Source organism: Heterodontus francisci, chromosome 25, assembly GCF_036365525.1.
Source record: "Heterodontus francisci isolate sHetFra1 chromosome 25, sHetFra1.hap1, whole genome shotgun sequence".
In the NCBI taxonomy this organism is placed as follows: Eukaryota; Metazoa; Chordata; class Chondrichthyes; order Heterodontiformes; family Heterodontidae; genus Heterodontus; species Heterodontus francisci.
In genome coordinates this window covers 24,288,772-24,312,525 of record NC_090395.1, presented here as the reverse complement: position 1 = coordinate 24,312,525, position 23,754 = coordinate 24,288,772, and the positions used below count along the sequence as shown (strand labels likewise).

Genomic DNA, 23,754 nt, shown 5'->3' with positions numbered 1-23,754 from the left:
GCAGGAAGGACCTCCTTCTCCCCTGCCAACCAGCATTATTTAAAGGGATCATCTAGTGCCTACAAGTTAGTTGTTGGTTTATTTCTTCGGCTGTTCCTACAATTTTACACATATTTGGTGTTTTCTATTGTTTCAAGTTTCAAAAGTCTACAGGGAGTGGTGTGATAGATGCTGAAGGAGTTTTTTTTGCTCTTGAAATCAAGCACTTCTGGGAGAATGAGCAGATGACACATAGAGCAAGACAAGCTGCTTGAAGAGGGAGGAGGAGGGTGAAGAAGAGGAGGAGGCAGAAGAGGATGGAGAGGAAGGGAGGCTGCAACAGAGACAGCCCTTTCTGCCTGGCTATATGCGAAGGACTAATTCAAGTTAAGTACCAGTACTTTAACCTTAATTCCTATTTGTCAACTGTCCCACTCTCTTTATCTTCCCTCTGTCACTGACCATCACGTGTCACCTTGACCACAATGCAAAAAAACCCAACAGAAATACACATTCCAAACCAAATTTATACGTTAAATCATGCTATATTGTATATGGAATTAAACTAACCACCCGTGTGCATTCCTTTAGCGCCTGTCTTCTGCGTGCCTTTGTCTGTCCTACCGCACTTATGCAGTGGCTAGTGATTTTCAGTAGAAGAGGCTTCAGATTTTGCAGGATGACTCAAACAGCTCTGGGCTGAGAAAGCCCAGCTTCAGATCATCTCAGCATGGGTGGTAGCAGTTTGGCTGGCTGGCAGCCTAGAGCAAAGGTGCAGGCAGAGTGGCAGTGGTGGGAGCACGAATACTGTCATCCTGAGACAGGACAGCAGGTTCCATGGAGCCACTGCCAACCTCCACCATCCCCCCCCCCCCCCCCCCCCCGCTCCCCACGCTGTGCGGCAGTGTCTTAGTGGTCTTAGGAGTCCTACAGATTGTTGGACTGCTGTTACACCTTGGAAACTCCTTTGAACACTGGTATCTACAGCCATGATGGCAGTAGTCTGAGATTCCGCTGCAGCACTCAGATGTTAGGTGGAAGCTGCCTGAGATGCAATGGAATCTGAGACATTGGCCATCAGATGCTGCATCAGGGTTGATTGTTACAAGTTTGTTGGAGTTGGCCACCACTTCCATGCTGGAATGAATGGGCTTCAAGCTCAACGCAAATCTCTGTAGCATGTGGGTGCCAGATTCCTTTGTCCTTCTTGACATTAAATGTAGGCTTTCTAAATCTCCAAGTATTTTGTTGTGTACACCCGTCAGCCTTCCTCTGTAAACTAGCCCATCAAAATCCTCCTCTGAGTGCCCTGTAGCAGAATTTATGTGTGACCTCACCTTCTGGCAAACTGGCACCTGTGCCATTCTTGCACCTACCCTGGCTACAGCACACTTATGCCTGGTATTTCACAAGCAGATTCCACCCATTCCACATCCCCGCCCACCACCACCTCGGCAATGCTCTCCTCTAACATGTGCATGGTGTCAGTATCTGAGCTGGTGGCTGCAAGTGTGAAATCAACAACGATGTATCTTCATCATCACTGTCTTCTTGGTACTTTCTGCCACCTTCAAAGATCTATGTACATACACCCCCAGGTCCCTCTGTTCCTGCACACTCTTTAGAACCATGCCATTAAGTATATATTGCCTCTTCCTATTCCTTCTGCCAAAATGCATCACCTCACACTTGTCAATATTAAATTCCATCTGCCACCTGTCTGCCCATTCTGCTAGCCTATGTCTTGTTGCAGGTGGTTCATATCATCCTTACTGCTTGCCACATCTCCAAGTTTGGTGTTGTTGGCAAATTTTGAGATTCTACTCTGTATTCCAAGATCCAAGTCATTTATATATCACAAAAAAAAAGCAGTGGTCTTAGCATTTAACTTGGGAAACACCACTGTCTACCATCCTCCAGTCTGAAAAACAACCATTTACTACAACTCGCTGTATTCTGTCCTTAGGTCAATTTTTATTCAATTGGACACTGACCCTCCTATTCCATGAGCCTCAATTTTGATAACCTGTCTTTTATGTGGTACTTATCAAACGCTTCCTTAAAATCCACATGAACAACATCCACTGCACTCCCTTCATCAACCTTCTCTGTTACTTCATCAAAAATTTCAATTAGAGTAATCAAGCACAATCTGCCTTTTACAAATCTGTACTGTCTATCCCTAGTTAACTCAAACCTCTCCAAGTGTCTCTTGATTTTTTCCCTGATTATTGTTTCTAAAACTTTACCCACTGTTAAACTAACTGGCCTGTAGTTCCTAGGACTGTCCTTACACCCTTTCTTGAATAAGGATGCCACATTTGCTACTCTCCAATCCTTGGCACCTCCCCCGTATCCAGGGAAGATTGGAAGATCATGACAAGCCCTTCCGCAATCTCCATCCCCACTTCCTTTAGCAACCTGGACCGGCTAGCTTATCTATCCTAAGTACCTCGCCCCTCTCAATTTTTACCCTATCCATTGCCTCTATTCTGTCTGCTTCTGCTGATCTTTTGTCAGATTCCACTTCCTTAGTGAACACTGATACAAAGTACTGATTAAGTATATTAGTGTTGCCCTGTGCCTCTATTACCCTCTTTGTCCTTAATATGCCACCACTCTACATTTTACTACCCGCTTACTATTTACATGCTGGTAGAAGATTTTTAGTTCCTTTTTATGTTAACTGCCATTCAATTCTCATATTCTTTCTTTGCCAGTTTAATTTTCCTCTTCATCTCCCCTCTCAAGTTATTGTATAAAGCCTGCTTCTCACTTGAAGAATTCACCTGACATGCATCACACCTCTTTTTTGTTTTATCAGAATCTCTATCTCCCTTGTCAACCAAGGAACCCTGTTTTTGGTTCCTTACCTTTCACCCTTGTTGGAATGTATCTAACCTATAACTGAAGCTTCTCATCTTTTGTCTGAAGGTTCTCCTGCCCCTACTGCAGATACAGCACATCTCTCTTCTTTTCCATCTCCTCCACTAAGATCTGCAGTTAGAAAACCTTGGTGTGCTCTCGCTCGCTCTCATAATTAACCATTGTTGTTTGTTATACAACACTATTCCAAATGATCTCAATACCTCCAGCAGCCACTATGAACCTTGCCTTTAAGAAGTGCAGGCTAGCTTTAATTAGTACTAGCAAATAATGATATTGAGTCCCCTGCTGATGCAGGAAGCCATTAAACAGTGTGGTTAGTATCCACGTTTGCTCCATGTTTCTTAATATCTTTGTATAACAAAAATCTATCAATCTCATATTTAAAATTTACAATTGATCTAGCATCAATTGCCATTGGTGGAAGAGAGTTCCAAACTTCTACCACTTGTGTGTAGAAATGTTTCCTAAGTTCCTGAAGGTCCAGCTCTAATTTTTAGTCTATGCCCTCATTCTGGACTCCCCAGCCAGTGGAAATAGTTTCTATCTATCCTAACTATTCACTTAATATCTTGAAAACTTCAATCAAATCACCCCTTCTAAATTTCAGGGAATACAACCATAGTTTGTTTGATCTCTTCTAGTAGTTTAATCTTTTGAGTCCATGTATCATTCTATGCCTTATTCTCTCCAAGGCCAATATACCCCTTCGTAAGGTATGGTGCCCAGAACTGCTAGCCAGGGCTTTGTATAGCTGAAGCATGACTTCTACCTCCTTGTATTCTAATCAGAGATAGATAGAGAGATAGATTGAGATAGAGAGATAGACGTAGAGAGAAAGAGAGAGATCATTAGCCTTTTTGATTTTTTCTTTACCTGTTCATGATATTTTAATGATCTACAAACCAGGGCCCCCATATGTCTTTGGGCTCCGCTGTTTCTGTCCTTTTTAGGTCCAGCACCCATTTAGTGCCTGTTTTGACCCTATCATCAACTTCCACCGTCCCCCCGCAAAGATATCTAGGAGGTACTTACAATTGAATTCGCACAAGGGAATAGCATGCCTAATAGGAAGAATCCGAGCAGTGGACCACCAACGATCCCAAAAATAGTGAGGGCAGCCTGGAAAACAGAGAAGGAGAAAGTGGACGGTTGTTATATTTGTATTATGTCTGTGACAGAGAGATGTGAAGCAGTTTTAAAAGGAGAAATTGCCAACACCAGTGACAATCAACAGATTTATTTGCGATTCTCCTGCCTATTAGTTAACACTGGTGTTCAACCTTCAGCTGCTGGTATCACCACGATAATTAGTTACGATTAACCCTTTAGTATTGCATGCTCTGAGCTGTGGCTGTATGAGATTTCCAATTCTCCATGAACTAAACTTTGCTCCTCTGAAGTAACTGCCGCTAATGGTCCTGAATATTTATTGGTTTGAAATTTCTGAATTAGAAAATTTTCTTGATAAATGTGCAGCACTGAGGTAAGAATTGATAATGTTTTTATCAATTTCGTTGAACCCAGTACTAAGAGGCAGAACTGAATAAAACCACAAGTAAATACAAGGTACAAAGGAATAACCCTGTGTTATCTAATCTAATCTCAGTCTTCAGATAATGGTGATAAAATGCACAGGCTTCACTTTGTGATGGATATTATCTGTTAGGTTGTTGCTTGGTGACATAATTTCCTAGATATTTCCATTCAGTCTACTTCTTTGGCCTCCTTGTCTCGAGAGACAATGGGTAAACGCCTGGAGGTGGTCAGTGGTTTGTGAAGTAGCGCCTGGAGTGGCTATAAAGGTCAATTCTAGAGTGACAGACTCTTCCACAGGTGCTGCAGATAAAATTGGTTGTCGGGGCTGTTACACAGTTGGCTTTCCCCTTGTGCTTCTGTCTTTTTTCCTGCCTCTTTGAGGCTCTTTGACTCGCCACACTTTAGCCCCTGCCTTTATGGCTGCCCGCCAGCTCTGGCGATCGCTGGCAACCGACTCCCACGCCTTGTGATCAATGTCACAGGACGTCATGTCGCTTTTGCAGACGTCTTTAAAGCGGAGACATGGACGGCCGGTGGGTCTGATACCAGTGACGAGCTCACTGTACAGTGTGTCCTTGGGGATCCTGCCATCTTCCATGTGGCTCACATGGTCAAGCCATCTCAAGCGCCGCTGGCTCAGTAGGGTGTATATGCTGGGGATGTTGGCCGCCTCGAGGACTTCTGTGTTGGAGATATAGTCCTGCCACCTGATGCCAAAGAGGCAGCGAAGATGGAATGAATTGAGACGTCGCTCTTGGCTGACATACGTTGTCCAGGCCTCGCTGCCGTAGAGCAAGGTGCTGAGGACACGAACTTGATACACTTGGACTTTTGTGTTCTGTGTCAGTGCGCCATTTTCCCACACTCTCTTGGCCAGTCAGGACATAGCAGTGGAAGCCTTTCCCATGCGCTTGTTGATTTCTGCATCGAGAGACAGGTTACTGGTGATAGTTGAGCCTAGGTAGGTGAACTGTTAAACCACTTCCAGAGTGTGGTCGCCGATATTGATGGATGGAGCATTTCTGACATCTTGTCCCATGATGTTCGTTTTCTTGAGGCGGATGGTTAGGCCAAATTCGTTGCAGGCAGCCGCAATCCTGTCGATGAGTCTCTGCAGACACTCTTCAGTGTGAGATGTTAATGCAGCATCGTCAGCAAAAAGGAGTTCCCTGATGAGGACTTTCCGTACTTTGGTCTTCGCTCTTAGACGGGCAAGGTTGAACAACCTGCCACCAGATCTTGTGTGGAGGAAAATTCCTTCTTCTGAAGACTTGAATGCATGTGAGAGCAGCATGGAGAAGAAGATCCCAAACAGTGTGGGTGCGAGAACACAGCCCTGTTTCACGCCACTCAGGATAGGAAAGGGGTCTGATGAGGTACCGATATGCTGAATTGTGCCTTTCATATTGTCATGGAATGAGGTGATGATACTTAGTAGCTTTGGTGGACGTCCGATCTTTTCTAGTAGTCTGAAGAGACCACGTTTGCTGACGAGGTCAAAGGCTTTGGTGAGATCAATGAAAGCAACGTAGAGGGGCATCTGTTCTTCACGGCATTTCTCCAGTAGCTGGCGAAGGGAGAACAGCATGTCAATGGTGGATCTCTCTGCTCAAAAGCCACACAGTGCCTCAGGGTAGACGTGCTCAGCCAGCTTCTGGAGCCTGTTTAAAAGCGACTCGAGAGAAGACTTTCCCCACTATGCTGAGCAGGGAGATCTGTTCGGTTGATGCTTGGTGACATCATTTCCTAGATATTTCCATTCAGTCTACTGCTAATTATAAAATAGATATTTTGTTACACTTCAGTTCAATCTGTAAAACAGCAAAATCATCCCAGGATGTGTCAGCTTAATAGAACTTCCCCATGTACTTTGGGGGGCAGAGGGGGGAATGAAATTTGTAAGTTTTTCAAAGAATGTGAATAGTTCATACTTATTTCCCATCTTAATTGATTCAACACTTCACACTCTGGGCAGGATTTTGTCTTGGTGACAGGGGTCTCGACCACCAGCTAAAGCGCCAGCAAGAGCCCCACATTGGCTCCTCTGGGGAAGGCCTGCCGAATCATGTGCCAATTAGGCACTTAAATGGACAGCAGCGGGCCTTCCCCAGGATCAAGGATCCTGGTAATGGAAGTCCCGCCTGCTGAGAGCTGTCAGCCAATCAGAGGCCGGCAGCTCTTTATTTAAGCAGTGCCATTGCAGATGCAGTGGCTGCCTCCAGTTACAGATTCACCCAAGGCACTAGAACCAGGCCACAGGTAAGTCAGGGTGGGAGGGGCTTTGGGGGGTGGGGTCGGCAGCAAGGGCAGGGTGTGGCTCTCAATGACTCCCCCCACCCCCATATTTCCTGATGCCAGGTCCCTTGTTCAGGAACTAAGTGCCTTTTAATGAGGGAGCCTCATAGCCAGCAAGCAAGCCATATGGATTTGCTTGGCATGCTGCCCATGCAGCGACAGGTCCATCTGCTGCTGGGCTAATTCTGGTGGTGGCAGGATAAGGTCTTTAATTGTGCATTATTTGCCCACTTAAGGGCCTCAATTGGCGGTGGGGGTGGGATGGCCGTTCACAGTCCTTCCTGTCCTGGACTTAATTTGGATGGAGCCGGAAAGTTGGTGTGGTCTTCTCCTGTCACCATCCCTCCCAATTATATGCTTTCCCCATCTCCAAACCCAATGCGGGGGAGAGCATAATATTCCTGTGTGTGTTGGAGGGTTGGGGGAATAATGACTTTCCTCTCTGTGTAGTGATGACGTCAGTAGAATCAAAAATATTTCTTGAACTTGATATTTTTGATGACTCACTAGGAATATAGTCCACAGCAGTCTTTTTGAATGTTCCACTGTTGTCCAGCCAATGTCTGCTGAGCCCTTTGGGTGGGACTGTCTGAACAGAGTCCGTTGGGGAGACTGAAAAATGTCTGTTTCAGGTATTTCCTGCTCCTGATGTTCAGCAGTAGTAACACAATGAAATCTCTCCACTGGTAGGACTTCCTACGACTTACAAATTAGGTAAAAGTGTAGTTGAAATATGGAAGCCCAGTTGGGGTGCACTGTTAGCCCACAGCTCTTTCAGCGGTAGGATTGGGTTCAAATACAGGCCAGACTTGGTGTTTTCTGTCTCCTAGGTGTAAAGATCCTATGTGTAATGGATTTCTCAATTCAGTTACTAGTGGGATAGGCTATCAAACTAAACTGGCAATCTCACTGACAATTTGACCATGGGATGACAGGCATAGAAAATGACAATTGCACAGTGGTGCAGTAGGAACTGTTGGAGTGAGTGGCTGAGGTGTATTGTTGGAGAGTAGAGTGGTTGTGATTCCTCAGCACCACAATGTGCTATCCCTGATGCTGGTTGCTCAAAATGAAAGAATGTTGCATTTATCAGCAGGAACATTGGTCATGCTGATGAAGACTAAAATTCACCAAAAGTGAAGTGAAATCTTATCACATCTATAATACAAGTGAATCCTACCTGGAGTATGCTTCCCATCAGAGACGATAATGCAGCCATTCCAATACAGATGATTCCAAACATTACACCTATGGAAACACATAAGTAACTGGTATAGAAGAGCATATTCCTGATATTTCCGTGTGCCCGTGGCAAAGACCACTGATTTACGATTTTTAGAAAAATAGGTGGAATTCAATCCACTGGTAAAATCCTGGAATCCAGTGTAATGAAAGTTAAATTTGAGTTACTGGGCTGGATTTGCCTCCTATTCAGTCAGGGGTGTTTACAGTGGGATTTCTGCCGCTTGCTCTTACCCTCCGGGCCTCATGCCTTATTTTCAGGATAAGTTCATGATGGAATCCCCAATATAGAGAAAGGGATCTCTGCCCCTGTCCAGCAAAATCGTACAGAGCTGCAGCAGAACACACACTGCAACACCTCAAGGAGAAGGCGGTATCACTAAAGGGGCAGGAGTGCCCTGAAGATGTCTGTATCACTGCTGTGATAGGAATCGTACTGAGCTATGTTCCCCGTAGGGGCAGTTGCTGAATAGAGGGAGAGGTGTCCATTATTGGGTCTTCTCCCTTCAAAAAGGAGATGATTGAGTCTCCTGACTTATCTCAGGGTCTACCATCACCCCTCTCCCTGCAGTCCCTAAGTTCAGTGGTATTTGATAGGGTTGTTGAGTGTTGCCTGTCCACTTTCATTTAGATGCAGAGGGCTGGTGAAGAGGAGGAGCTTGGCCTTCCCTGCTAGAATGGAGGGGTGGGGGAAGGAGAAGCCAAGTCAAGGTGGGGGTGTGGTGACAGGCCTGCCTGCCACACAATTTTGGGAGGTATAGACACTGTTAAGTAGTGGCCTTTCCTGTAATATTGTATCACAATCCATTCAAATGATTCATTTTCACATTTCTTTGGTTTGTGAATGAACGGAGCCTTTTAAGATAATCTGAATATAAATGAATTAAACAATCAACATTAATTAGCTAGCTAACTTTCAATGATTTGCTCCCGCGTCATTACTTCTGATTAACCAAGTGTAATTTAAGTTGGAAAAGAACAAATATGCATTTAGGAAATCACAGCCAATTAGATACTTTTGAAGTGAACTCACTGCTTATTACGAGCAAACACGTCCAGAATTTTGGCCCACAACAAGATCCCTCAAACAGCTAAGAGCCAAATATTGAGATTACCTCATAATCATAGAGCCCAGCCTGGACTATAGACACTTATCAAACACAGTGGGAAGGTCTGGTTTAAAGTGTTTGTGTGATATGTTACTTAGTAGCAATGCACACCCTCATTAGAACCCATCCCAGGAAAGAATGACCATCATCATCTGTAGAACAACATCCAATCAGTTAACCCTGAAAAATGCAGAGAAAAATATCTGAAGCTTCAGGTTTATTGTTATCAGCCAGGAACCCTTCAGATTGGGGTAAAGATAAATTACAATTGTCATTCTCTGTTAGATAGGCAGTAGTAAACAGTGCATTGCATCAGAGGTAACCCAAGAATAGAGGACTACAGATGCTTTCGAAACAAAATATATTGATAGATAAACTTTATTGATTAAATTTATGAATATTGCAAAACATTCTCTGGAATGGTTATCTCTGAGTTGACGATGAAATCTTCGATAGTATCTGCCGTTTGGAAGATGGCAATGGTGTCTGTCTGAGGTTTGGAAGGTGGCGATGGTGTCTGTCTGAGGTTTGGAAGGTAGCGATGGTGTCTGTCTGAGGTTTGGAAGGTAGCGATGGTGTCTGTCTGAGGTTTGGAAGGTAGCGATGGTGTCTGTCTGCAGTTTGGAAGGTAGCGATGGTGTCTGTCTGCAGTTTGGAAGGTAGCGATGGTGTCTGTCTGCAGTTTGGAAGGTTGCGATGGTGTCTGTCTGCAGTTTGGAAGGTAGCGATGGTGTCTGTCTGCAGTTTGGAAGGTGGCGTTGGTGTCTGTCTGCAGTTTGGAAGGTGGCGATGGTGTCTGTCTGCAGTTTGGAAGGTAGCGATGGTGTCTGTCTGCAGTTTGGAAGGTAGCGATGGTGTCTGTCTGCAGTTTGGAAGGTAGCGTTGGTGTCTGTCTGCAGTTTGGAAGGTAGCGATGGTGTCTGTCTGCAGTTTGGAAGGTAGCGATGGTGTCTGTCTGCAGTTTGGAAGGTAGCGATGGTGTCTGTCTGCAGTTTGGAAGGTAGCGATGGTGTCTGTCTGCAGTTTGGAAGGTAGCGATGGTGTCTGTCTGCAGTTTGGAAGGTAGCGATGGTGTCTGTCTGCAGTTTGGAAGGTAGCGATGGTGTCTGTCTGCAGTTTGGAAGGTAGCGATGGTGTCTGTCTGTAGTTTGGAAGGTAGCGATGGTGTCTGTCTGCAGTTTGGAAGGTAGCGATGGTGTCTGTCTGCAGTTTGGAAGGTAGCGATGGTGTCTGTCTGCAGTTTGGAAGGTAGCGATGGTATCTGTCTGCAGTTTGGGGATGATAGCTATAATATGGAAGATTATAAGGTTTCTATCTACATTTTGCAAGATTGTGATGCTGTCTGTATATAGTATTGAAGAATGTGATGTTGTCTGCATTGTGGATCATAGTGAAAATGTCTAACTATTGTATGGAAGATGATGATGTCTATCTACAGTATGGAAAATGGTGATACTTTCTAAAGCATAGAGGATTGTAATGGTGTGTATAGATTGGAAGATTGTGATGGTGTCTACAGTACAGAAGATGATGATGATGTCCAGAGTTTGGAAGATGTTGATAGTGTCTATTCATATTATGGAAAGGATCTTTTTTTTAATCATTCATGGGATGTGGGTGTTGCTGGCTAGGCCAGCATTTATTGTTCATCCCTAATTGCCCTTGAGAAGGTGGTGGTGAGCCGCCTTCTTGAACCGCTGCAGTCCGTAGTGCTGTTAGGAAGGGAGTTCCAGGATTTTGAACCAGCGACTGAAGGAATGGTGATATAGTTCCAAGTCAGGATGGTGTGTGACTTGGAAAGGAACTTGCAGATGGTGGTGTTCCTATGCACTTGCTGTCCTTGTCCTTCTAGTTGGTAGAAGTCGTGGGTTTGGAAGGTGCTGTTTAAGGAGCCTTGGTGCATTGCTGCAGTTCATCTTGTGGTACACACAGCTGCCACTGTGTGTCAGTAGTGGAGGGAGTGAATGTTTGTGGATGGGGTGCCAATCAAACAGACTGCTTTGTCCTGTCGAGCTTCTTGAGTGTTGGAGCTGCACCCATCCAGGCAAGTGGAGAGTATTCCATCACACTCCTGACTTGTGCCTTGTAGATGGTGGACAGGCTTTGGGAAGTCAGGAAGTGAGTTACTCGCCGCAGGTGTCGTAAAAAAAGAAAAAACCTGCTCTTGTAGCCACGGTATTTATATGGCTGATCCAGTTCAGTTTCTGGTCAACGGTAACCCCTAGAATGTTGATAGTGGGGTATTCAGCGATCATAATGCCATTGAATGTCAAGGGGAGATGGTTAGATTCTCTCTTGTTGGAGATGGTCACTGCCTGGCACTTGTGTGGTGCGAATGTTACTTGCCACTTATCAGCTCAAGCCTGGATATTGTCCAGGTCTTTCTGCATTTCTACATGGACTGCTTCAGTATCTGAGGAGTCACGGATGGTGCTGCACATTGTGCAATCATCAGCGAACATCCCCACTTCTGACCTTGTGATTGAAGGAAGGTCATTGATGAAGCAGCTGAAGATGTTTGGGTCTAGGACACTACCCTGAGGAACTCCTGCAGTGATGTCCTGGAGCTCAGATGATTGACTTCCTGCAACCACAACCATCTTCCTTTGCGCTAGGTCTGACTCCAACCAGCGGAGAGTTTTCCCCCGGATTCCCATTGACTTCAGTTTTGCTAGGGCTCCTTGATACCACACTCGGTCAAATGCTGCCTTGATGTCAAGGGCAATCACTCTCACCTCAGCTCTTGAATTCAGTTCTTTTGTCCATGTTTGAAAAGGATATGGAATGCACCTCTCCACAGTATGAAATAATAATCATTGTTTCTGTCTGCAGTATGCAATGTTGATTTGTCTCATGCTTCTTATGAGATTACTCTGGGGATTTATCTGTTAGAATCACAGGTTAATGTCAACTATCACCATCTGGAGCACAGCCTACTGTTATGATCCTGTATTTTTTTTTCCGGGAAGAATGTGGTGTGCCTTTAAAGCTGGAAAAAGAGCCATACTGCTTTAAGGCAGCAAGCTCTAAAGACTGAGTCAAAGAATGCATTCTCGTTGCCTTGGATACAGCCATTCGGACTGAGCATTGAGAGATACATTTGTTACAATTTAATCTTGAACTGGCTTATAGTTCAAACAGCCTGTTCTAACAAGGGAAACAGACAGACAGCTGTATGTTAGCACTTGAAAGAAGAACTCTCAGCCCATTTCAACTGAAGGATGAGAATTTAGTCTGTTTATTTATTATTCTCTCTCAAAATTCTAAAAACTCAAGCCAAAACAGAGATCTCTGATAATTTAAACTGAAGGAAGGGAAGTTAGACTGTGACGATCTATTATCCCACAAAAATTCGAAAGCCAGATTGATTCTATTGAAAGTGGTTGCGAGTTGTTGATCTACTGTGGTCATCGCTGGAGAAGGAAAGCATCACTTACTGCTAGAATTAGTCTATGGACTGTTCTACTGTTGAAGAACCTTTTTCTGACGATTGGACAGCTGTGAGAACTTCAAGCAACCTTGGACTTTTTCACCTCCGGCAGGAGTGTAAATTTGCAAGGACTCTAATGAGATCTGGGCGTACAGGTCCACAGATCACTGAAAGTGGCAACGCAGGTGGATAAGGTGGTCAAGAAGGCATACGGCATGCTTGCCTTCATCGGTCGGGGCATAGAGTATAAAAATTGGGAAGTCATACTGCAGCTGTACAGAACCTTAGTTTGGCCACACTTGGAATATTGCATACAATTCTGGTCGCCACACTACCATAAGGATGTGGAAGCTTTGGAGAGGGTACAGAAGAGGTTTACCAGGGAAACAGACAGACAGCTGTGTGTTAGCACTTGAAAGAAGAACTCTCAGCCCATTTCAACTGAAGGAAGAGAATTTAGTCTGTTTATTTATTATTCTCTCAAAATTCTAAAAACTCAAGCCAAAACAGAGATCTGGTTGCCTGGTCTGGAGGGTATTAGCTATAAGGAGAGGTTGGATAAACTCGGATTGTTTTCACTGGAACGACGGAGGTGGAGGGGCGACATGATAGAGGTTTACAAAGTTATGAGTGGCATGGACAGAGTGGATAGTCTGTAGCTTTTTCCCAGGGTGGAAGAGTCAGTTACTGGGGGACATAGGTTTAAGGTGCAAGGGGCAAAGTTTAGAGGGGATGTACGAGGCAATTTTTTGTACAGAGGATGGTGAGTGCCTGGAACTTGCTGCCGCGGGAGGTGGTGGAAGCAGATATGATAGTGACCTTTAAGAGGCATCTTGACAAATACATGAATAGGATGGGAATAGAGGGATACGGACCCCGGAAGTGCAGAAGGTTTTAGTTTAGACAGGCATCAAGATCGGCGCAGGCTTGGAGGGTCGAATGGCATGTTCCTGTGCTGTACTGTTCCTTGTTCTTTTGTTCTTTGTTTCTATTTTAAATGTTGTTTAAGAATTTAGTTTTTCTGATTAAACAGTTAATTTGTTGATTTAAAGACACTTGGTTTGGTTCACCTTATTTAGGGGTTAATAGATGGTACAATTTGGCTGGGTCTTTCTTTAATTTGGAAAGTTTAAGATCTTAGTTTAGGCGATCTGTGGAGGGATGGGATTGAATTAACTGTGTTTCTCCCACCACATTCAGAATCGTATATTTTGATTGGGGGCTTTGACTGGAGCGGTCAGTCGTAACATATTAATTGGGGGCTCACTCAAGATTTGAATCACATATTAATTGGATTTGAAACATACCTTAATTGGAGGTTCGCTCACAGTTGAATCATATTTAATTCAGTGGCTCGTGTCAGGGATCAGAATCAGACTAATTTGGAGGGTTCGCATTTGTATTCATAGTAATTACTTGTCTCTGGGATAACCTATTTAAATTGGGGTCCTGCGTTTGGCATCATATTAATTGCTCCCGAGTCTGGGATCATATCAGTTGAAAACTCGATTGTTAGGATCTAAATCTAACACCAATTACAAAGAAATTAAAAGAACCAGGTCTCTTGTATGATAAGGTATAGTCTATACCATTGTAATGATATTAGTGGTTGTAGCAGAGTTTTGGGAAAAGCAGAATGTTTCCCTCAGTGACTTGATAACTTTAACTAAGAACAAATTAAAAGAATTGGCAGCGAAATTGGGGTTGGAATTGAAATCAGGCACCAAAAAAACAGAGATAATTGACATAATAGCCAAACATCTGGAATTAGTAGCAGAAGGTGATGATGATGATGATCCAGTTGAAGGGCAATATGAGGAACAAGAAAGGGAATGCAAGAGACATGAAGGTAGTAGGTCTGGGGGTGAAGCAATGGTATTGGCTAGGATTCAATTAGAAACGAAAAAATGTGAGGCTGAAAAAGAATTAAGAAAACTTGAATTGAAAAAAGAGGAAAGAAAGAGCATTTCAGAGAGAAAGTGAAAGAGAAGAGAGGAAATTTAGGCTAAAAGAGATAGAACTAAGACAAAGGGTCAGGATGAATCTGAATTTAGATCAGGACCCAGAGAGAAGTTGTTCAAATTTATACAGGCTCTTCCTAAGTTCGAGGAAAGGGACGTAGAGGCGTTTCTCATATCTTTTGAAAAAATAGCCAAACAGATGAAATGGCCGAAAGAAAGCTGGACATTGCTCATGCAGGGCAGGCTGGTAGGCAGAGCTCATGAAACTTATGCCATGCTTTCTGAAGTGGCTTCTGCAGATTATGAGATGGAAAAAAAGGCTATTCTCGCTACATATGAGTTAGTCCCTGAAGCTTGCCATCAGAAGTTTTGAAACTTGGAGATTGACTGGGCAGGCATATTTAGAATTTGAGAGGGTGAAGCAAATTACTTTTGACTGTTGGATACGGGCATTAAAGAGAGAAACCACATATGAGAACCTTTGAGAATTGATTCTCTTAGAAGAGTTTAAAAACTCCATTCCTTCAGTAGTGAGAACTCATATAGATAACCTAAAAGTTTTGAAAGCTAGGCAAGCAGCAGAGATTGCTGATGATTTGGAGCTTGTGAATAGGCCAACCTATTTTGTCCGTCACCCCCATAAACCTGTGAAGGAAAGAAAGTGGGAGAATGAAAGGAAAGCAAGTAGCCAGGGACAAGAAGGAACAGCCTGGGGATACCCCACAATCACCTGCTCAGGTCAGAAAGGAAGATGCTGAGGGCAGAAGTGAGGTTCGCAAGCCGAAGTGTTATCATTGCAACAAAACAGGTGATCTTTGTTCAGAGTGCTGGAAATTGCGAGGTAAACCTATAGGACTTGTTGGGGTATGCAAAGTTAGTGCAGAGGAATAGACTCTGACTGAGAGTATAGCAGACCAGCTTTAACGACAGCTGTGAATGTGAAACCAGATACTAAAACTAAAAGTAGTGCAGAGGTTAAGAATAAAATACCTGAGAGTTATAATGAATTTCTGTCAAAGGGGAGAGTAACTCCGTATCATGCAGGAAAATCTATCATTGTACTCAGGGACACAGGAGCAACCCAAACACTCTTGCTAGGGAAAGGTTGAGGTTTCCACTAGAGAGCACCTTGAACGCTAAGTTTTAGTTAATGGAATTGGCAGGGTGTGTATACCCGTACCTTTGTATAAAGTACGCCTAGAGAGTGAGAATATCTGGGAACTGTAGACCTTGTCCACAGTTTACCAGTAAAGGGAATAAAAGCAAAATACTGCAGATGCTGGAAATCTGAAATAAAAATAAGTAATGCTGGAACCACTCAGCAGGTCTGGCAGCATCTGTGGAAAGAGAAGCAGAGTTAACATTTCAGATCAGTGACCCTTCTTCGGAACTAGCAAATATTAGAAATGTCAAAGGTTATAAGCAAGTGAGGCGGGGGTGGGGCAAGAGATAACAAAGGAGAAGGTGTAGATTGGACAAGGCCACATAGCTGACCAAAAGGTCATGGAGCAAAGGCAAACAATATGTTAATGGTGTGTTGAAAGACAAAGCATTAGTGCAGATAGGGTGTTAATGGACTGAAGATTGAACAGCAGCAAGGACAAACATGAAAAAAAAACAGTGAGTAAGCAAACTGACCAAACTAAGATGAAATGAAATAAACAAAAAAAAATTGTAAAAAAGAAAAAATAACTAAAAATAAAAGTAAAATGGGGAGCCTGTCATGCTCTGAAATTATTGAACTCAATGTTCAGTCCGGCAGGCTGTAGTGTGCCTAATCGGTAAATGAGATGCTGTTCCTCGAGCTTGCGTTGATGTTCACTGGAACACTGCAGCAAGCCAGGATAGAGATGTGAGCATGAGAGCAGGGGGGAGTGTTGAAATGGTAAGCAACCGGAAGCTCGGGGTCCTGCTTGCAGACTGAGCGGAGGTGTTCTGCAAAGCGGTCACCCAGTCTGCGTTTGGTCTCCCCATTGTAGAGGAGACCACATTGTGAGCAGCAAATACAGTATACCACATTGAAAGAAGTACAAGTAAATCGCTGCTTCACCTGAAAGGAGTGTTTGGGGCCTTGGATAGTGAGGAGAAAGGAGGTAAATGGGCAGGTATTACACCTCCTGCGATTGCAGGGGAAGGTGCCATGGGACGGGGATGAGGTGGTGGGGGTAATGGAGGAGTGGACCAGGGTGTCGCGGAGGGAACGATCCCTTTGGAATGCTGACAGGGGAAGGGAGGGGAAGATGCATTTGGTAGTGGCATCACGCTGGAGGTGGCGGAAATGGTGGAGGATGATCCTTTGGATATGGAGGCTGATGGGGTGGAAAGTGAGGACAATGGGAACCCTGTCACGGTTCTGGGAGGGAGGGGAAGGGGTGAGGGCAGAGGTGCGGGAAATGGGCCGGACATGGTTGAGGGCCCTGTCAACAACAATGTGGGGGAATCCTTGGTTGAGCAAAAAGGAGGTCATATCAGAAGCAACATCATGGAAGGTAGCATCATCAGAGCAGATGCGTCGGAGATGGAGAAACTGGGAGAATGGAATGGAGTCCTTACAGGAGGTAGGGTGTGAAGAAATGTAGTCCAGGTAGCTGTGGGAGTCGGTGGGCTTATAATGGATATTAGTAGACAACCTATCCCCAGAGATGGAGACAGAGAAGTCCCGAGGAAGGGAAGGGAAGTGTCAGAGATGGACCATGTAAAGGTGAGAGAAGGGTGGAAATTGGAAGCAAAGTTGATAAAGTTTTCCAGGTTGGGGTGGGAGCAGGAAACGGCACCGATCATCAGTGGTGACTGTTCTACTGTTGAAGAACCTTTTTCTGCCCATTGGACAGCTGTGAGGAATTCAAGCAACCTTGGACATTTTCACCTCCAGCAGGAGCGTAAATTTGCAAGGACTCTAATGTTTCTACTTTAAATGTTGCTTATATCTTTGTAGTGTTTAAGAATTTAGTTTTTCTAATTAAATAGTTAATTTGTTGATTTAAAGACACCTGGTTTAGTTAGCCTCATTCAGGGCACAATTGATGGTACAATTTGGCTGGGTCTTTCTTTAATTTGGAAAGATTAAGATGATATGTTAGGCGATCTGTGGAGGGACGGGATTGAATTAACAGTGCATTTCTCCCACCACAAATCAGAATCGTATATTTTGATTGGGGGCTTTAACTGGAGCAGTCGGTCATAACACTATCCACTGCCATATGCAGGAACACATACTCAACACAATCAGGAAAATGACTGTGGATCCTGATGACATACAGTGAAGCTATTGGAAACTCTAACTAGTCATTGAGGAGAGTAATCCATTGGAGCTCCTGCAGTGTGACACCTCAAGTCTCCCTGTTTCTCGTGATACACTGACTTCCTCTGACGCAGTTCCAGCATCAAAGGGTGTGTGGGTAGCAGTGAGGACAGTCCTAGACATGACATTTTGAATTGATTCACCAATGTTCCATTGTTATTAACACTATCTCCACTAATAGGTCTCCCTGAGTTAATGTTGATTTTCCCACTGGCTCATCTCCAATAACATAAGGCTCACATCACCTGCATTCAGCAAATAGGAGCAGACAGTGTGTAGGTGAAGATGGTTCAAAAAGGGGTCTAAAAATTTAAAGTATATTATGTATATCACATCAAAACTGAAGAGCAGATGAGTTAAATCAGAAAGTAGCAATTAGGTGACACCAAGCTTTGATTTTCAGAATGTACAGCTTACAAGTTGAGGGAAAAATTGATAGATAAGCTGTTGCACAATTGTGAGGCCTTGGTAAAGAATGAGTTTGATGAATGAAATGCTGATTTCCACAAAGTGCTCAATTTGATTGTACATGTATCAGATCATTAGTAGCTATGAACTTTCACTTACTCAGTCCCTTTGCGATCCATGAAAGTTTCTGCTCTGATAGGGTGGTGTGAGGTTTAATGAGGTCCTCCATTGTGACGGCAGCCAATGCATTGATGCTGGAGGAGACCGTACTGGAGAAAATCAATGGGAAGGAATCGGGACATTGATACAGGAGGAGACCGTACTGGAGAAATCAATGGGAAGCAAAGAGGACATTGATACAGGAGGAGACCGTACTGGAGAAAATCAATGGGAAGGAATTGGGACATTGATACAGGAGGAGACCATACTGGAGAAAATCAATGGGAAGCAAAGAGGACATTGATACAGGAGGAGACCGTACTGGAGAAATCAATGGGAAGGAATCGGGACATTGATACAGGAGGAGACCGTACTGGAGAAATCAATGGGAAGCAAAGAGGACATTGATACAGGAGGAGACCGTACTGGAGAAAATCAATGGGAAGGAATTGGGACATTGATACAGGAGGAGACCATACTGGAGAAAATCAATGGGAAGCAAAGAGGACATTGATACAGGAGGAGACCGTACTGGAGAAATCAATGGGAAGGAATCGGGACATTGATACAGGAGGAGACCGTACTGGAGAAATCAATGGGAAGCAAAGAGGACATTGATACAGGAGGAGACCGTACTGGAGAAAATCAATGGGAAGGAATTGGGACATTGATACAGGAGGAGACCATACTGGAGAAAATCAATGGGAAGCAAAGAGGACATTGATACAGGAGGAGACCGTACTGGAGAAATCAATGGGAAGGAATCGGGACATTGATACAGGAGGAGACCGTACTGGAGAAATCAACGGGAAGCAAAGAGGACATTGATACAGGAGGAGACCGTACTGGAGAAATCAATGGGAAAGAATCAGGACATTGATACAGGAGGAGACCGTACTGGAGAAATCAATGGGAAGCAAAGAGGACATTGATACAGGAGGAGACCGTACTGGAGAAATCAATGGGAAGGAATCAAGACATTGATACAGGAGGAGACCATACTGGAGAAAATCAATGGGAAGGAATCAGGACATTGATACAGGAGGAGACCGTACTGGAAAAATCAATGTGAAGCAATGAGGACATTGATACAGGAGGAGACCATACTGGAGAAAATCAATGGGAAGGAATCAGAACATTGATACAGGAGGAGACCACAATGGAGAAAATCAATGGGAAGCAATGAGGACATTGATACAGGAGGAGTTCGTACTGGAGAAATCAATGGGAAGCAAAGAGGACATTGATACAGGAGGAGACCGTACTGGAGCAATCAATGGGAAGCAAAGAGGACATTGATACAGGAGGAGACCATACTGGAGAAATCAATGGGAAGCAATGAGGACATTGATACAGGAGGAGACCGTACTGGAGAAATCAAATGGGAAGGAATCGGGACACTGATACAAGAGGAGACCATACTGGAGAAATCAATGGGAAGCAATGAGGACATTGATACAGGAGGAGACCGTACTGGAGAAATCAAATGGGAAGGAATCGGGACACTGATACAAGAGGAGACCATACTGGAGAAATCAATGGGAAGCAATGAGGACATTGATACAGGAGGAGACCATACTGGAGAAATCAATGGGAAGGAATCAGGACATTGATACAGGAGGAGACCGTACTGGAGAAATCAATGGGAAGCAATGAAGACATTGATACAGGAGGAGACCGTACTGGAGAAATCAATGGGAAGGAATGAGGCCATTGATACTGGAGGAGACCGTACTGGAGAAATCAATGGGAAGCAATGAGGCCATTGATACTGGAGGAGACCGTACTGGAGAAATCAATGGGAAGGAATCAGGACATTGATGCAGGAGGAGACCATACTGGAAAAAAATCAATGGGAAGGAATCAGGACATTGATACAGGAGGAGACCGTACTGGAGAAATCAATGGGAAGGAATCAGGACATTGATACAGGAGGAGACCATACTGGAGAAATCAATGGGAAGGAATTAGGACATTGATAATGGAGGAGACCATACTGGAGAAATCAATGGGAAGGAATGAGGTCATTGATACTGGAGGAGACCATACTGGAGAAAATCAATGGGAAGCAATGAGGCCATTGATACAGGAGGAGACCGTACTGGAGAAATCAATGGGAAGGAATCAGGACATTGATGCAGGTGGAGACCGTACTGGAGAAATCAATGGGAAGGAATCAGGACATTGATGCAGGAGGAGACCATACTGGAGAAAATCAATGGGAAAGAATCGGGTCATTGATACAGGAAGAGACTGTACTGGAGAAATCAATGGGAAGGAATCAGGACATTGATACTGGAGGAGACCGTATTGGAGAAATCAAATGGGAAGGAATCAGGACATTGATACAGGAGGAGACCATACTGGAGAAATCAATGGGAAGGAATCAGGACATTGATACTGGAGGAGACCGTACTGGAGAAATCAATGGGAAGGAATGAGGTCATTGATACTGGAGGAGACCGTACTGGAGAAATCAATGGGAAGGAATCAGGACATTGATACAGGAGGAGACCATACTGGAGAAATCAATGGGAAGGAATCAGGACATTGATACTGGAGGAGACCGTACTGGAGAAAATCAATGGGAAGGAATCAGGACATTGATACAGGAGGAGACCATACTGGAGAAATCAATGGGAAGGATTCAGGACATTGATACAGGAGGAGACCGTACTGGAGAAATCAATGGGAAGGAATCAGGACATTGATACAGGAGGAGACCGTATTGGAGAAATCAAATGGGAAGGAATCAGGACATTGATACAGGAGGAGACCATACTGGAGAAATCAATGGGAAGGAATCAGGACATTGATACAGGAGGAGACCATACTGGAGAAATCAATGGGAAGGAATCAGGACATTGATACAGGAGGAGACCGTATTGGAGAAATCAAATGGGAAGGAATCAGGACATTGATACAGGAGGAGACCGTATTGGAGAATTCAAATGGGAAGGAATCAGGACATTGATACAGGAGGAGACCATACTGGAGAAATCAATGGGAAGGAATCAGGACATTGATACAGGAGGAGACCATACTGGAGAAATCAATGGGAAGGAATCAGGACATTGATACTGGAGGAGACCGTACTGGAGAAAATCAATGGGAAGGATTCAGGACATTGATACAGGAGGAGACCGTACTGGAGAAAATCAATGGGAAACAATGAGGTCATTGATACAGGAGGAGACCGTACTGGAGAAATCAATGGGAAGGATTCAGGACATTGATACAGGAGGAGACCGTATTGGAGAAATCAAATGGGAAGGAATCAGGACATTGATACAGGAGGAGACCGTATTGGAGAAATCAAATGGGAAGGAATCAGGACATTGATACAGGAGGAGACCGTATTGGAGAAATCAAATGGGAAGGAATCAGGACATTGATACAGGAGGAGGCCATACTGGAGAAATCAATGGGAAGGAATCAGGACATTGATACAGGAGGAGACCGTATTGGAGAAATCAAATGGGAAGGAATCAGGACATTGATACAGGAGGAGACCATACTGGAGAAATCAATGGGAAGGAATCAGGACATTGATACAGGAGGAGACCATACTGGAGAAATCAATGGGAAGGAATCAGGACATTGATACTGGAGGAGACCGTACTGGAGAAAATCAATGGGAAACAATGAGGTCATTGATACAGGAGGAGACCGTACTGGAGAAATCAATGGGAAGGATTCAGGACATTGATACAGGAGGAGACCATACTGGAGAAATCAATGGGAAGGAATCAGGACATTGATACAGGAGGAGACCGTATTGGAGAAATCAAATGGGAAGGAATCAGGACATTGATACAGGAGGAGACCGTATTGGAGAAATCAAATGGGAAGGAATCAGGACATTGATACAGGAGGAGACCGTATTGGAGAAATCAAATGGGAAGGAATCAGGACATTGATACAGGAGGAGGCCATACTGGAGAAATCAATGGGAAGGAATCAGGACATTGATACAGGAGGAGACCGTATTGGAGAAATCAAATGGGAAGGAATCAGGACATTGATACAGGAGGAGACCATACTGGAGAAATCAATGGGAAGGAATCAGGACATTGATACAGGAGGAGACCGTATTGGAGAAATCAATGGGAAGGAATCAGGACATTGATACAGAAGGAAACCGTATTGGAGAAATCAAATGGGAAGGAATCAGGACATTGATACAGGAGGAGACCATACTGGAGAAATCAATGGGAAGGAATCAGGACATTGATACAGGAGGAGACCGTATTGGAGAAATCAAATGGGAAGGAATCAGGACATTGATACAGGAGGAGACCATACTGGAGAAATCAATGGGAAGGAATCAGGACATTGATACAGGAGGAGACCATATTGGAGAAATCAATGGGAAGGAATCAGGACATTGATACAGAAGGAAACCGTACTGGAGAAAATCAATGGGAAAGAATCGGGTCATTGATACAGGAGGAGACCGTACTGGAGAAATCAATGGGAAGGAATCAGGACATTGATACTGGAGGAGACCGTACTGGAGAAAATCAGTTGTAAAGAATCGGGTCATTGATACAGGAAGAGACTGTACTGGAGAAATCAATGGGAAGGAATCAGGACATTGATACTGGAGGAGACCGTACTGGAGAAAATCAATGGGAAGGATTCAGGACATTGATACAGGAGGAGACCGTATTGGAGAAATCAAATGGGAAGGAATCAGGACATTGATACAGGAGGAGACCATACTTTAGAAAATCAATGGGAAACAATGAGGTCATTGATACAGGAGGAGACCGTACTGGAGAAATCAATGGGAAGGAATCAGGACATTGATACAGGAGGAGACCGTATTGGAGAAATCAAATGGGAAGGAATCAGGACATTGATACAGGAGGAGACCGTACTGGAGAAATCAATGGGAAGGAATCGGAACATTGATACAGGAGGAGACCGTACTGGAGAAAATCAATGGGAAGGAATCGGAACATTGATACAGAAGAGACCGTACTGGAGCAATCAGTGGGAAGGAATCGGGACATTGATACAGGAGGAGACCATACTGGAGAAATCAATGGGAAGGAATCAGGACATTGATACAGAAGGAGACCGTACTGGAGCAATCAGTGGGAAGGAATCGGGACATTGATACAGGAGGAGACCGTACTGGAGAAATCAATGGGAAGGAATCGGGACATTGATACAGGAGGAGACCATACTGGAGAAATCATTGGGAAGGAATCAGGACATTGATACAGGAGCAGACGTAATGGAGTTGGATGTACCTCAAAGTCCCGCTGTATGCAGCTGCAACAAAGATTCCCGGGACACCTGGGTAATCCCTCAGAATATCCATCACCAGGTAGGGGAGCAACTAAAACACAAGAACACAAAATAATCCGAGACAGCACACGAAGACACAATTACAGGGAGCTCTGCCCATCCTAGACAGTCCAGCAAATTCTTGGG

General features: G+C 44.2%; 1 protein-coding gene across 1 annotated transcript in view; it reads right to left on the bottom strand.

Moving 5' to 3' along the window:
* Nucleotides 1-23,754, bottom strand: part of slc5a8l (solute carrier family 5 member 8, like) — a 109,819-nt gene that overhangs the window by 29,425 nt on the left and 56,640 nt on the right. The window contains exons 8-11 of the mRNA XM_068057631.1: nt 23,571-23,659; nt 18,310-18,419; nt 7,880-7,947; nt 3,901-3,987 (exon numbers count right to left, since the gene is read on the bottom strand). Coding sequence (XP_067913732.1) covers nt 3,901-3,987; nt 7,880-7,947; nt 18,310-18,419; nt 23,571-23,659 — 354 coding nt within the window. The remainder of the gene's footprint in view (nt 1-3,900; nt 3,988-7,879; nt 7,948-18,309; nt 18,420-23,570; nt 23,660-23,754) is intronic.